The 14,497-nt window shown below is 46.6% G+C and overlaps 1 protein-coding gene across 3 annotated transcripts in view; it reads left to right on the plus strand.

The window, feature by feature from the left end:
* The first annotated feature begins 3,845 nt into the window (after positions 1-3,845).
* The window catches only part of MED23 (mediator complex subunit 23), a 60,967-nt gene continuing 50,315 nt past the window's right edge, over positions 3,846-14,497 (plus strand). The window contains exons 1-3 of one of the 3 annotated variants that reach the window (XM_029050481.2): positions 3,846-4,105; positions 8,061-8,092; positions 8,293-8,380. In XM_029050481.2, coding sequence (XP_028906314.1) covers positions 4,046-4,105; positions 8,061-8,092; positions 8,293-8,380 — 180 coding nt within the window. In that variant the 5' untranslated portion in view covers positions 3,846-4,045. The remainder of the gene's footprint in view (positions 4,106-8,060; positions 8,093-8,292; positions 8,381-14,497) is intronic. The other 2 variants (XM_029050489.2, XM_029050498.2) reach the window with 2 other exon arrangements.

The raw sequence follows: 14,497 nt of genomic DNA on the forward strand, positions 1-14,497 counted from the left end.
ATCTTGATGATGTTGTCTTGTTTCTGTTTTGTTCTGTTTTGCTTTGCTGTCTGTCTCCTCCGTTTAGACTGTGAGCCCATCATCGGGCAGGGATTGTCTCTGTCTGTTGCCCAATTGTAACTCACTTCTCTCCTTCCACCGCCCAGCCCACACACTTTGCTCCTCCCGTCCTAATCTTCAAACTGTGCTTCGAACTCGCCTGTCTTACCACCAACCCCTAGTCCACATCCTGCCTCTGGCCTGGAATGTCCTCCTTCCTCAGATCCGACAATTACTCTCCCCTGCTTCAAAGCCTTACTGAAGGTACACCCCGTCCATGGGCAGGGACTGTCTCTATCTGTTGCCAATTTGTACTTTCCAAGCCGTTAGTCCAGTGTTCTGCACATAGTAAGAGCTCAATAAATACTACTGATTGATTGAGATAGATGAGATTGAGATATAGTGGTAGGTTGGCATTAGAGAGGGTAAGTGTGCAGGCTGGGTTGTAGAAGGAAATCCAGGGTGGTACAAGAAAATTATTTAAAGCCTACGGAAAGGAGTTTCTGTGTGTTACGGAGGTGGTAGTGCAACCCCTGTTTGCATCTCCCATTTAGACTGTGAGCCCGTTATTGGGCAGGGATTGTCTTTATCTGTTGCCGAATTATACATTCCAAGCGTTTAGTACGGTGCTCTGCACATAGCGTGCAATAAATACTACCGAATGAATGAATAACTAAATAATAATGTTGGTATTTGTTAAGCGCTTACTATGTGCACAGCACTCTTCTAAGGGCTGGGGTAGATACAGGGTAATCGGGTTATCCCACGTGAGGATCACAGTTAATCCCCATTTTACAGATGAGGTAACTGAGGCACAGAGAAGTGAAGTGACTTGCCCACAGTCACACAGCTGACAGGTGGCAGAGCCGGGATTCGAACTCATGACCTCTGACTCCCAAGCCCGGGCTCTTTCCACTGAGCCACGCTGCTTCTCTAGTGAACGAACCACTGAAATTTCCTGAGGAGTGGAGAACGTGGACTCAGCGGCTTTGTAGAAAAACTATCTGTGCAGCAGAGTGAAGTCTGGACTGGAATGAGAAGAGACAGGAGGCAGGAAGGTCGGGAAGAAGGCTAATGTAGTAATCGAAGCAGGATGCTTGGATTAAGCTAGTAGTGGTTGGGATGGAGAGGAAAAGGCAGATTTGACGACTTAGTGACGGTTTAGATTCATTTTTTTCTCTAAAAACACTGAGGACGCATCACCCCGCTCCTCAAAACACACCAGTGGTTGCCTATCCACCTCTACGTCAAACAAAAACTCCTCTCCAGTAGATTTAAAGCCTTCCACCACCTCGCCCCCTCTTAGTTCACCTCACTTCTCTCCTTCTACCGCCGGGCCCACACACTTTGCTTCTCCCGTCCTAATCTTCAAACTGTGCTTCGAACTCGCCTGTCTTACCACCAACCCCTAGTCCACATCCTGCCTCTGGCCTGGAATGTCCTCCCTCCTCAGATCCGACAATTACCCTCCCCTGCTTCAAAGCCTTACTGAAGGTACACCCCGTCCATGGGCAGGGACTGTCTCTATCTGTTGCCAATTTGTACATTCCAAGCGCTTAGTACAGTGCTCTGCACATAGTAAGCGCTCAATAAATACTATTGAAAGAATGAACCTCCTCCAAGAAGCCTTCTCCGACTAAGCCCTCCTCTCCTCTTCTCCCACTCCCTTCTGTGTCGCCCTGACTTCCTCCCTTTATTCATCCTTCCTCCCAGCCCCACAGCACATATGTGTAATATCTGTATATATCTGCTCCAAACAAAAACTCCTCACTCTAGGCTTCAAGGCTCTCCATCACCTTGCCCCTTCCTACCTCTCCTCCCTTCTCTCTTTCTACCGCCCACCCCGCACGCTCCGCTCCTCCGCCGCCCACCTCCTCACCGTCCCTTGGTCTCGCCTATCCCGCCGTCGACCCCTGGGTCACGTCCTCCCGCGGTCCTGGAACGCCCTCCCTCCTCACCTCCGCCAAACTGATTCTCTTTCCCTCTTCAAAACCTTACTTAAAAATCACCTCCTCCAAGAGGCCTTCCCAGACTGAGCTCCTCTTCCCCCTCTACTCCCTCTGCCATCCCCCCTTTACCTCTCCGCAGCTAAAGCCTCATTTTCCCCTTTTCCCTCTGCTCCTCCCCCTCTCCCTTCCCATCCCCACAGCACCGTACTCGTCCGCTCAACTGTATATATTTTCGTTACCCTATTTATTTTGTTAATGAATTGTACATCGCCTTGATTCTATTTAGTTGCCATTGTTTTTACGAGATGTTCTTCCCCTTGACGCTGTTTAGTGCCATTGTTCTTGTCTGTCCGTCTCCCCCGATTAGACTGTAAGCCCGTCAAATGGCAGGGACTGTCTCTATCTGTTGCCGACTTGTTCATCCCAAGCGCTTAGTACAGTGCTCTGCACATAGTAAGCGCTCAATAAATACTATTGAATGAATGAATCTGTAATTTATTCATTTTTCATTCATTTATATATGCATATTAATGTCTGACTCTCCTTCTAGACTGTGAGCTCACTGTGGGCCGGGAGTGTGGGCAGGAAATGAGAAGCAGCAGAGCGTAGTGGCTAGAGCATGGGCCTGGGAGTCAGAAAGTCATGGGTTCTAATCTTGACTCTGCCACTTGTCGGCTCCGTGACCCTGGGCAAGTCTGTTTACTTCTCTGTGCCTCAGTTTCCTCATCTGTAAAAGGGGGACTGAGGCTGTGAGCCCCACGTGGGACAGGGACTGTGTCCAACCGATTTGCTTGCATCTACCCCAACACTTGGTGCAATATCTGACACATACTAAGCACTTGACAAACACCACAATCACTATTATTATTGTTGTGTGTCTGTTTGTTGTTTCAGTGTACTCTCCCAAGCACTTAGTACAGTGCTCTGTATAGAGTAAGTGCAAGGACTGTCTCTTTATTGCTGCATTGTAATTTTCAAGCGCTTAGGACAGGGTTCTGCACACAGTAAGTGCTCAATAAATACGAAACGATGGATGGATGGATGGATGGATGGATGGATGGATGGATGGATGGATGGATGGATGGATGGATGGATGGATGGATGGATGGATGGATGGATGGATGGATGAACTGTACATTCCAAGTCCGTACAGTGCTCTGCACACAGTAAGCACTCAGAAAATGTGATTGAATGAATGAATGAAAGAGTGAGTGAATGAATGAATGAGTGAATGAGTGAGTAGATGAATGAATGAATGAATGAGTGAATGAATGAATGAGTGCATGAATGAATGAACAGTGCTTTGCACATAGTAAGCGCATAACAAATACCATTATGATGATGATGATGATGAGTGAATGAATGAATGAATGAACGAATGAATGAGTGAATGAATGAATGAGTGAAAGAATGAGTGAGTGGATGAATGAATGAACAGTGCTATGCACATAGTAAGTGCTTAACAAATACCATTATTATTATTATTATTATGTGAGTGAACGAACGAACGAATGAATGAATGAGTGAATGGGTGAATGAATGAATGAGTGAGTGAATAAATGAGTGAGTGAATGAATGAATGAACAGTACTATGCACATAGTAAGCGCTTAACAAACATCATGATTATTATTATTATTAGGGAGTGAACGAACGAACGACTGGATGGATGGATGAATGAATGAATGAATGAGCAAAGGAACGAACGAACGAATGAATGACGGCAGAGGGCTCCGGGCGAGTGCGCATGCGCGCGGGCCGGCCTCGCCTCTTCCTCCTCCCCCCCCTCCCCGGGCACCGGAAGTGCGTCACTTCCCCGGAAGTGGGAGGGGAGCGGAAGTGGCGGGCACGTGGGGGCGTCCGCCTTCCGGGGCCTCGCGGCCGGCGCCCATGGGCGGCTCGAGGCGCGGCCCGGGCTCCGAGGCCCAGCGACGTTGACGCGGCGGCAGCAGGAGGAAGAAGAGGAAGAAGAAGAGGAAGAAGAAGAGGAGGAAGAAGAGGAGGAAGAGAAGGAAGAGGAGGGGGCGGGGGCCCGGCCGGGCCTGTCCCGCCCGTTGCCATGGCGATCCCCATGGTTCCCATGGAGACGCAGCTGCAGAGCATTTTCGAGGAGGTGGTGGTGAGGCCCCAGCACCCTTCATCATCATCATCATCATCATGATTTTTTCGCTTTGTTTAAGCTCTTAATAATAATAATAATAATGTTGGTATTTGTTAAGCGCTTACTATGTGCCGAGCACTGTTCTAAGCGCTGGGGTAGACACAGGGGAATCAGGTTGTCCCCCGTGGGGCTCACAGTCTTCATCCCCATTTTTACAGATGAGGGAACTGAGGCACAGAGAAGTTAAGTGACTTGCCCACAGTCACACAGCCGACAAGTGGCAGAGCTGGGATTCGAACTCATGAGCCCTGACTCCAAAGCCCGTGCTCTTTCCACTGAGCCATGCTGCTTCTCCGATGCAATGTGCCCCGCCCTGTGCTAAGCGCTGGGGTGCATACGAGCTCATCAGGCTGTTCCCCATGGAGCTCCCGGGCTTCAGTGTTTGGCACATAGTAGGCGCTTAAATACCAACGTTATTATCATTATTCATCGTCACTTGCATAATGAGAATGGTGGCGTTTGTTAAGCGCTTACTATGTGCTAAGCGCTGGGGTGGATACGAGCTCATCAGGTTGTCCTCCATGGAGCTCCCGGGCTTCAGTGTTTGGCACGTAGTAGGCGCTTAAATACCAACATTATTATTATTATTCATTCTCACTTTCATAATGAGAATGTTGGTGTTTGCTAAGCGCTTACTATGTGCTAAGCGCTGGGATGGATACGAGCTCATCAGGTTGTCCTCCATGGATGGAGCTCCCGGGCTTCAGTGTTTGGCACATAGTAGGCGCTTAAATACCAACATTATTATTATTATTCATTCTCACTTTCATAATGAGAATGGTGGCGTTTGTTAAGCGCTTACTATGTGCTAAGCGCTGGGGTGGATACAAGGTCATCAGGTTGTCCCCCATGGAGCTCCTGGGCTTCAGTGTTTGGCACATAGTAGGCGCTTAAATACCAACATTATTATTATTATTATTCATTCTCACTTTCATAATGATAATGTTGGTGTTTGTTAAGCGCTTACTATGTGCTAAGCGCTGGGGTGGCTACGAAATCATCAGGTTGTCCCCCATGGAGCTCCTGGGTCTCATTGTTTGGCACATAGTAGGCGCTTAACAAATACCAATGTTATTATTATTCATCCTCACTTTAATAATGAGAATGGTGGCGTTTGTTAAGCGCTTACTATGTACTAGGCGCTGGGGTGGATATGAGCTCATCAGGTTGTCCTCCATGGAGCCCCCGGGCTTCAGTGTTTGGCACATAGTAGGCACTTAAATACCAACATTATTATTATTCATTCTCACTTTCATAATGAGAATGGTGGCGTTTGTTAAGTGCTTACTATGTGCTAAGCGCTGGGGTGGATACGAGGTCATCAGGTTGTCCCACGTGGAGCTCCCAGGCCGCAGTGTTTGGCACATAGTAGGTGCTTAAATACCAACGTTATTATTATTATTCATCCTCACTTTAATAATGAGAATGGTGGCGTTTGTTAAGCGCTTACTATGTGCTAAGCGCCGGGGTGCATACGAGGACATCAGGTTGTCCCACGTGGAGCTCCCGGGCCTCAATGTTTGGCACACAGTAGGCGCTTAACAAATACCAATGTTATTATTATTATTATTCATCCTCACTTCTTTAATAATAATGATGTCTGTCTCCCCCGATTAGACTGTAAGCCCGTCAAAGGGCAGGGCCTGTCTCTATCTGTTACCGATTTGTCCATTCCAAGCGCTTAGTCCAGTGCTCTGCACATAGTAAGCGCTCAAGAAATACTATTGAATGAATGAATGAATGGCGTTTGTTAAGCGCTTACTATGTGCTAAGCGCTGGGGTGGATACGAGGTCATCAGGTTGCCCCACGAGGGGCTGCCAGGTTTCAGTGCTTGGCACATAGTAGGCGCTTAACAAATGCCAACATCATTATTATTATTCATCCTCACTTTAATAATAATAATTGTGGCATTTGTTAAGCGCGTACTGTGTGCCAAGCACTGTTCTAAGCGTTGGGATGCATATGAGGTCAGCAGGGTGTCTCACGAGGGGCTAGGCTTGACACGTAGGTGCTTGACAAATACCAACGTTATTATTATCTAATAATCTAATTATCTACTAATAACGTTGGTATTTGTTAAGCGCTTACTATGTGCAGAGCGCTGTTCTAAGCGCTAGGGGAGATCCAGGGTGATCAGGTTCTAAGCGCTGGGGTACATACAGGGTAATCAGGTTGTCCTTCCTGAGGCTCACAGTCTTCATCCCCATTTTACAGATGAGGGAACTGAGGCACAGAGAAGTGAAGTGAGTTGCCCACAGTCACACAGCTGACAAGTGGCAGAGTCGGGATCCCCCCCAGCGCTTAGAACAGTGCTCTGCACATAGTAAGCGCTTAACAAATGCCAACATTATTAGAGGGGGAGACAGGTATGAATCAGTTAAACGATGGCTATGGGCATAAGTGCCGTGGAGCCGGTGCCGGGTGGTGAAAGAAGGCGGCAAAACAGGGCGACGCAGAAGGGAGTGGGAGAAAGGGAAATGAGAGTAGTCGGGAAAGATCTCTTGGGGGTCCCTTTAGACTCTAAACTCATTATGGACAGGGAACGTGCATATCCTCTTGTAGTGTGCTCTCCCAAGCGCTTCGAACAGTGCTCTGCACATAGTAAGCACTCAGTTGTGCCATTGATTGGAGGAGATGTGCTTTCAGTTAGGCTTTGAAGCGGTGTGTCCAAGGGTGGGTAGTAATTGTCAGCTATGAAGAGGGAAGGCGTAACCAGACCAGAGGCAGGACGTGGGTGAGAGGTTGATGGTGGGTTATCCGATGGAGGTGCAGTGAGGAGGTTGGCATTAGAGGAGTCAAGTGTGTGGGCCGGGGTGTATTAAGAGAGCAGCAAGGGGAAGTAGAAGGGGGAAAAGTGATTGAGGGCTCTAAAGCTAATGATAAAGAGGTGAATGGGCACCATTCTCTGTCCACACTAAGTACTCAGTAAATGCAGTTGATCGATTGATTGATTGAGCCCCAAATGGGACCTGATTGTCTTATATCTACCCAGCACGCAGTACAGTGCTTGGCACATAGTGAGTGCTTAAAAATTAGCCTAATTATCACTATCACCCCAGTACCCTTACACTTCCTCATTTCCCTTTCCTCTCCCCATCGCCTTCTTCCTTCACCTCCCCATTGCCGTTTCCCTTCCTCTCCCCGTCTCCTTCACCGGCATCTCCTCCCCATCTCCTTCTCCCTTTCCCGCCCCATCTTCTCGTTACCATCGTTCTCCTTCTCCCTTCCTCTCCCCATCTCTCTCCTTCTCTCTTCATTCACTTGAAGCTCTGATCCCTCTGCCTTACCTCAAAGTCCTGTTAATAATAATAGTAATAATAATAATAACGATGGCATTTAAGTGCTTACTATGTGCAAAGCTCTGTTCTAAGCGCTGGAGAGGTACAAGGTGATCAGGTTGTCCCACTTGGGGCTCTCAATCTTCATCCCCATTTTGCGGATGAGGTAACTGAGGCACCAAGAAGTGAAGTGACTTGCCCAAAGTCACACAGCTGACAAGCGGTGGAGCTGGAATTAGAACTCACGACCTCTGACTCCCAAGCCTGGGGTCTTGCCACTACGCCACGCTGCTTCTCACGCTGTTCTGGGGAGGGACCTTAAGTCTCTAGACTGTAAGGTCCTTGAGGGCAGGGAACAAGTCTAGCAAATCTGTTATATTGTACTGTCCCAAGTGCTTAGTACAGTGCTCTGTACACAGAAACGCCCAATAAATATGGTTAAAAGAAAGGTACCATCGTCTTATCTTCCATGATCTCCGTGTTCATGAAGATGGAAGGCGATGCCTCTTCCAATTCTGTGCCTTTTCCACTTTCACTCATAAAACCACAAAATAGTAAATCAGGGTGGTAGCGATGGGATGCCAGACCTTTGGCTAAAGCAAGTGCCTTTTATCTCCTTTTTTTTTTTTTCCAGAAAACAGAAGTCATAGAAGAGGCTTTCCCTGGGTGAGTGCGACACCAGACTCTCTACTCTTTTCCCTTTATTTCTCAAGTGCAGTCAGGATCCTAATTTATTTTTACTTGGTGAAAATCAAAAAGTTTTAGACCACATTTATGTGGGTAGAGTATATGGATGCGGTTTGTCCTGGGTAGAGTTGCAGGTATTGAGTCGGACTGTCCTCAGATCGTGGTTTTTGTTTCTCTAGTATGTTTATGGACACCCCCGAAGATGAGAAAACGAAACTCATCAGCTGCCTGGGGGCCTTTAGGCAGTTCTGGGCAAGCCTTTCTCAGGTGAGTGCTGCCGTGCAGATGTGCTCCTCCATCTACCCGAAATGTCTAGCCACCTCTCCGCACCAGCTTGTACTGGGGGTGCATTTCATGGTTTCGGTTTGTGCTCCTCAATTCCTTGCTGCTCGTTGCCTCACATCTTGTTGCACTTCTCTAGAGGTTCTCTATCTCTATACCCCCCAAATTTCTGGTTTTTCCCTCACTGTCTGCCACCTAGGTGGATTATCCCAGCTCTGCCACTTGTCAATTTTGTGACTGTGGGTGAGTCACTTGGCTTCTCTGTGCCTCAGTGACTTCATCTGTAAAATGGGGATTAACTGTGAGCCTCAGGTGGGACAACCTGATTACCCTGTATCTACCCCAGTGCTTAGAACAGTGCTCTGCACATAGTAAGCGCTTAACAAATACCAACATTATTATTATCATGATAAGAATAGTGGCACGTTCCCTGTTGTCACTCTCAGCTCTCTGCTTTGTTATCCCCGGCTTCAAGAAGCCAGTGGCTTCTAGACAAGTAAAGCATTTTCTTTTTAATTTGAATATAGACTCCTAACTAAAAGAAATAATTTCCATCCTATCGGTTGGTTCATGGAGTTCCATTGGATGAAACGCGTAACTCTTATTTTCAGTAGAAAAACCTATTTGCGTGCTTTTTTATGGTATTTATGTGCTTACTATGTGTACTCAAAAAGAGAATGGAACTAAAAAAGTGAGGATTCGAACCCAAGGTGGTGACGCAAGCAAGGAAGAGTAACACTCAGAGACGGTGCTGGATAGATCAGAAAAGGGAGGAATATGACCGAGTGCCCCTTCACCTCCGGAGAGGTACGAGTGACACGACGGCCCCCCTCTCCTGTTTGGCTGTGCCTTTATTTACAACATATAGGAGAAGTAGCCAATCACAAAAGAACTCGGACAAGTGTGTTTTCTTCAATGACAAAAGAGACTCTTCAAGCAGGTCTTATCTGTTTTGGGTAAGAAGCAATCTCCTGTCCCCCGGAATTTGGAATTTGCGGATGTGATCTACATCCCACCTGAAATGGGGGACTTCCTGAGACAAAAACAGAGTCATTTAGATCAAGAGCTGCTATGCTCAGAATGCTGTTTTAAACACTGTGTGATAGGCATTGTACTAAGTGCTGGGGTGGATAGAAGCTAATCAGGCTGTTCGCAGTCCTTGTCCCACATGGGGCTCACAGTCGTAATCCTCCTTGTACAGATGAGGTAACTGAGGCACAGAGAAGTAAAGTAACTTGTCCAAGGTCACACAGTAGGCAAGCCGAAAAGCAGTGTGGCCTTAGTGGATAGAGCACAAGCGTAGAAGTCAGAAGGACCTGGAGTCTAATCCCAGCTTTGTCACTTGTCTCCTCTGCGACCTTGGGCAAGTTACTTAACTTCTCTGTGTCCGGTACTTCATCTGTAAAATGGAGACTGACTGATCCCCATGTAGGACATGGACTGTGTCCAATGTGATTACTTTGTATCTACTGCAGCGCTTAAAATAGTGCCTGGCACAGAGTAAGCATTTAACAAATGCCATAAAAAGGAAAAAAAAAAGCTCTCTCCTCTGTCTCCAATAGTCTCTTGCCCTCTTTCCATCTTGAAATTTGCCCTCCCTACAGGTCTTATCAATATAAAGGATTTAAAAAAAGGAAAAAAAGCACATTACACTTTTTTTTCTAATTTTTAATAGGCCTTTTCATGATCTTGGGAAACAGATTCCCTCATCCGTGTTGGATTCTTTCTCCCCGTTATTTTCTTTTGTTGTCCATGTCAGCACGTAACCCCTCTTCCGGATATTGAGTGTCCATGTGTAGTTCATACTTCTTCATACAGGTTTTGCACTGCGGGTTATTCAATAAGCATATAATCAGCTATGATAGACTGAACAGAGTTGACAATCTAGTATATGGCTTTCCTTCATAGAGGAAGGTTGATTTTATTGGACTGCTACTCTGCAAATAGCCCATCAGAATATTTAAGATCTCTGAAATGACATTCCTAACTTTCTGTGTTTGCCATTGCTCATCAGTTTGGTTAGCCGTTTCTACAGCGGGCACTTCATTTACTGGCACAAGACAGTTGAGCATACTTGATTGGATGGGCTTTATTTGTGCAAGTACCAGTGGATTCTTTTTTGGAGTTCTCCCAGGACACTACATAATTCAGAATTTTGAACAGTTTTGGATCAGGAATATCATTCTCATGACTTAGACTTGAACCTGACCCAGGGGTAACCTCTGACCGTGGACTAATATGACTAGCCAGGACCCAGCACTAAGGTGACTTGTGCTCATTTAAGGAAAAAATGACCTTAGTTGATCTAGAGATAATCTGGATGTCACTGGTTTAATATTGAATTGTTTAACTCTGACCTGGTTCAGTATGATTTGGGTTAATCTGGCTTTGGTTCATATTACTTGGGCTAATCTGGCATGCGTTAATTTGACTTGGGCTAGCATAGAACTAATCAGACATGGCTAATTTAGGGTTTATCTGAACTGGTTTATAGCACAGGCTGATCTGTCCCAGCCTATTTTAACCTGGGTTAATAGGGTAAACTTCAGTTTACCTCACATGGTTAATATGTGGGTTAACGTTAGGTTAATATGACCAAGGTTAATTGGATCATGGTTAACTGACCTGGGATAACATAAAATCTGTTCCCTCTACTCTGACTCCATCCCTTCTGACCTTATTTGAACATTTGCCCCTCCCCTGGCCACCGTCTTTAATCGTTTACTCTCCATTGGCTTCTTCCTCTCTGCTTTCAAACACGACCACGAATCACATAGCCTAAGAAAAACCCTTCCTTGACCCCACTGCACCTTCCATCTCCCTCCTACCCTTCCTTTCCTCATTCCTCAAGCGAGCGGAGGAATCCACTGCCTCCATTTCCTCTACTCCAATTCTCCCCTTGACTCACTACAGTCCGTCTTCCGCTATCTCCATTCCTCAGAAACTGCCCTCTCCAAGTCACCAATGGCCTCATTCTTGCCAAATCCAACAGACTCTACTCTGTCCTATTCCAGACCTTTCACCTGCTTTGACTGTGAACTCTCCCCCCATTCAAAGACTTATTGAAGGCACATCTCCTCCAAGAGGCCTTCCCTGACTAAACCCTCCTTTCCTCGTCTCCCACTTCTTCTGCATCACCCTGACTTGCTCCCTTAATCATCCCCTCTGCCCCCCGCCCCTGCGTAGCAGCACTTAGGTACATATCAGAGAAGCAGCGTGGCTCAGTGGAAAGAGCCCGGGCTTGGGAGTCAGAGGTCATGGGTTCGAATCTCAGCTCTGCCACTTGTCAGCTGTGTGACTGTGGGCAAGTCACTTCACTTCCTCTGTGCCTCAGTTCCCTCATCTGTAAAATGGGGATTAACTGTGAGCCTCACGTGGGGCAACCTGATGACCCTGTATCTCCCCCAGCACTTAGAACAGTGCTCTGCACAAAGTAAGTGCTTAACAAATACCAACATTATTATTATATCTGTGATTTATATTAATGTCTGTCTTCCCCTCAACACTGTAAGCTCGTTATGGGCGGGGTATGTGTCTGTTTATTGTTATATTGTACTCTGCCTAGTGCTTACTACAGCACTCTGTGCACAGTAAGCGCTCAGTACGTACAATTGGCTAACTGGATCCCCTTGGTCCTAGAAACATGCAGCCTTGGCCTCACTGACATTGTACTCTCCTGGTTCTCCCTCTGTCTCTTTGGCTGCTCCTTGATCTTTTTCGCTGGCTTCTCCTTTCCCTCCCACCCTCTAGCTGTGAGGGTCCCTCAAGTCTCAGATCCCTTCTGTTTTTCGCCCTCACAACTTTAACCTCTCTGCACAGGTGACTCTCAAATCTACATCTTCAGCCCCAGACTTTCTGTCTCTGCAGTCGCACATCTCAATTTGGAGGTCCCGCCAACATCTCAAATTTAACATGTCCAAAACAGAACTCCTTGATTCTCCTCACCATAACTTTCCGGTCACTGTAGACAACACTGCCACTCTTCCTGTCTTATAAACATCTTACCGTGTCATTATTCTGTATTCATCTCTCATTTTGACGGTATTGATGCATGACTACTTGTTTTGTTTTGCTGTCTGTCTCCCCCTTTTAGACCGTGAGCCCGTTGTTGGGTAGGGATTGTCTCTATCTGTTGCCGAATTGTACTTTCCAAGCACTTAGTACAGTGTTCTGCGCACAGTAAGCGCTCAATAAATATGATTGAATGACTGAATGAATTCAACCCACATATTCAGCATGGCTTACTGGAAAGAGCAGGGGCTTGGGAATCAGAGGTTGTGGGTTCTAATCCTGGCTCCATCACTTATCAGCTGTGTGACTTTGGGCAAGTCATATCACTTCTCTGTGCCTCAGTTCCCTCGTGTAAAATGGAGATTGACTGTGAGCCCCACATGGGACAACCTGATTACCTTGTATCTACTCCAGCGCTTAGAACAGTGCTTGGCACATAGTAACTGCTTAACAAATACCATAATCATCATTATTATTATTATTAACCAAATCCTGTCACTTTTATCTTTGCAACATCTTCAGAATCTGCCCCTTAGTGCTACCATGCTGGTCCAAGCACTTGTCATATTTTTCTTCAGATATGGCATAAGCCCTCTCACTGGCCTTTCTGCCCTCCACCCTCTCCCCACTCCAGTCTCTATTTCACGCTGCTGCCTGGATCATTTTTCCCAAAAAACATTCATTCATTCATTCAATTGTATTTATTGAGTGCTTACTGTGTGCAGAGCACTGTACTAAGCGCTTGGAAAGTACAATTCAGCAACAGAGACGATTCCTACCCAGCAACGGACTCACAGTTTAGAAGCGGGGAGTCAGACAATAAAACAAGTAGACAGGCAACAGTAGCATCAAAATAGATAAATAGAATTATGGCTATGTACACATTGTTAATAAAATATATAAAATAATAAATATATACAAATATACACAAGTGCTGTGGGGTGGGGAAGGGAGTAGAGCAGAGGGAGGGAGTCACAGCGATGGAGAGGGGAGGAGGAGCAGAGGAAAAGAGGGGCTTAGTTTGGGAAGTCCTCCTGGAGGAGGTGAGCTCTCAGTAGGTCTTTGAAAGGGGGAAGAGAACTAGTTTGGTGGATGTGAGGAGGGAGGACATGGGCCAGCATTTGACGATGGGACAGATGAGAATGAGGCATAGTGAGGAGGTGAGCGGCAGAGGAGCGGAGTGTGTGGGTTGGGCTGTAGGAGGAGAGAAGAGAGGTGAGGTAGGAGGGGGCAAGGGGATGGACAGCTTTGAAGCCAAGAGTGAGGAGTTTTTGCTTCATGTGAAGGTTGATAGGCAACCACTGGAGATTTTTGAGGAGGGGGGTGACATATTCCCTCTCCTCAGAAGTCTCCAGTGGTTGCCCATCCATCTCCATATCAAAGAGAAATTCCTTACCATTGGCTTTCAATCAGTCAGTCAGTTAGTCATATTTAGGAGTGCTTCCTGTGTGCAGAGCCCTGGACTGAGCACTTGGGAGTACTATATAACAGATTTGGTAGATGCATTTCCTGCCCATAGTGAGCTTTCAATCTAGAGGGAGATACATTTTTAATAAAAATAAATAAATTATGGATGGGCACGTAAGTTCCATGGGGCTGAGGGGAGGGTTGAATAAAGGGTGCAAGTCCAAGTACAGGGACCACACAGAAGGGAGCGGGAGAAGAGGCAGTGAGGGCTTAGTCAGGGAAGGCCTCTTAGAGGGGATGTGCTCTTAGGCTTTGAAAGTGGAGAGAGTGATCATTTGTTGGATAGAAAGAGGGAGGGAGTTCTAGACCAGAGGCAGGATGTGGGCAATAGGACCTCAGTGATATACGTAAGACAGAAGTACAGTAAGTAAGTTGGCATTAGAGGAGTGAAGTGTGTGAACTAGGTTGTAGTTAGAAATCAGGGAGATAAGGTAGGAGGGGGCAAGGTAATTAACTGTTTTAATGCCCGTGGAAAGGTTTCTCTTCGTTGCAGAGATTCTTGAGCAGTGGGGGAGCATGGACTGAACGGTTTGTAGAAAAATGATCCGGGCAGCAGAGTGAGTATGGACTGGAGTGGGGAGAGACAGGAGACAGGAAGGTCAGTAAGGAGGCTGATGCAGTAAT

The sequence above is a fragment of the Ornithorhynchus anatinus genome, chromosome 2, assembly GCF_004115215.2.
Source record: "Ornithorhynchus anatinus isolate Pmale09 chromosome 2, mOrnAna1.pri.v4, whole genome shotgun sequence".
In the NCBI taxonomy this organism is placed as follows: domain Eukaryota; kingdom Metazoa; phylum Chordata; class Mammalia; order Monotremata; family Ornithorhynchidae; genus Ornithorhynchus; species Ornithorhynchus anatinus.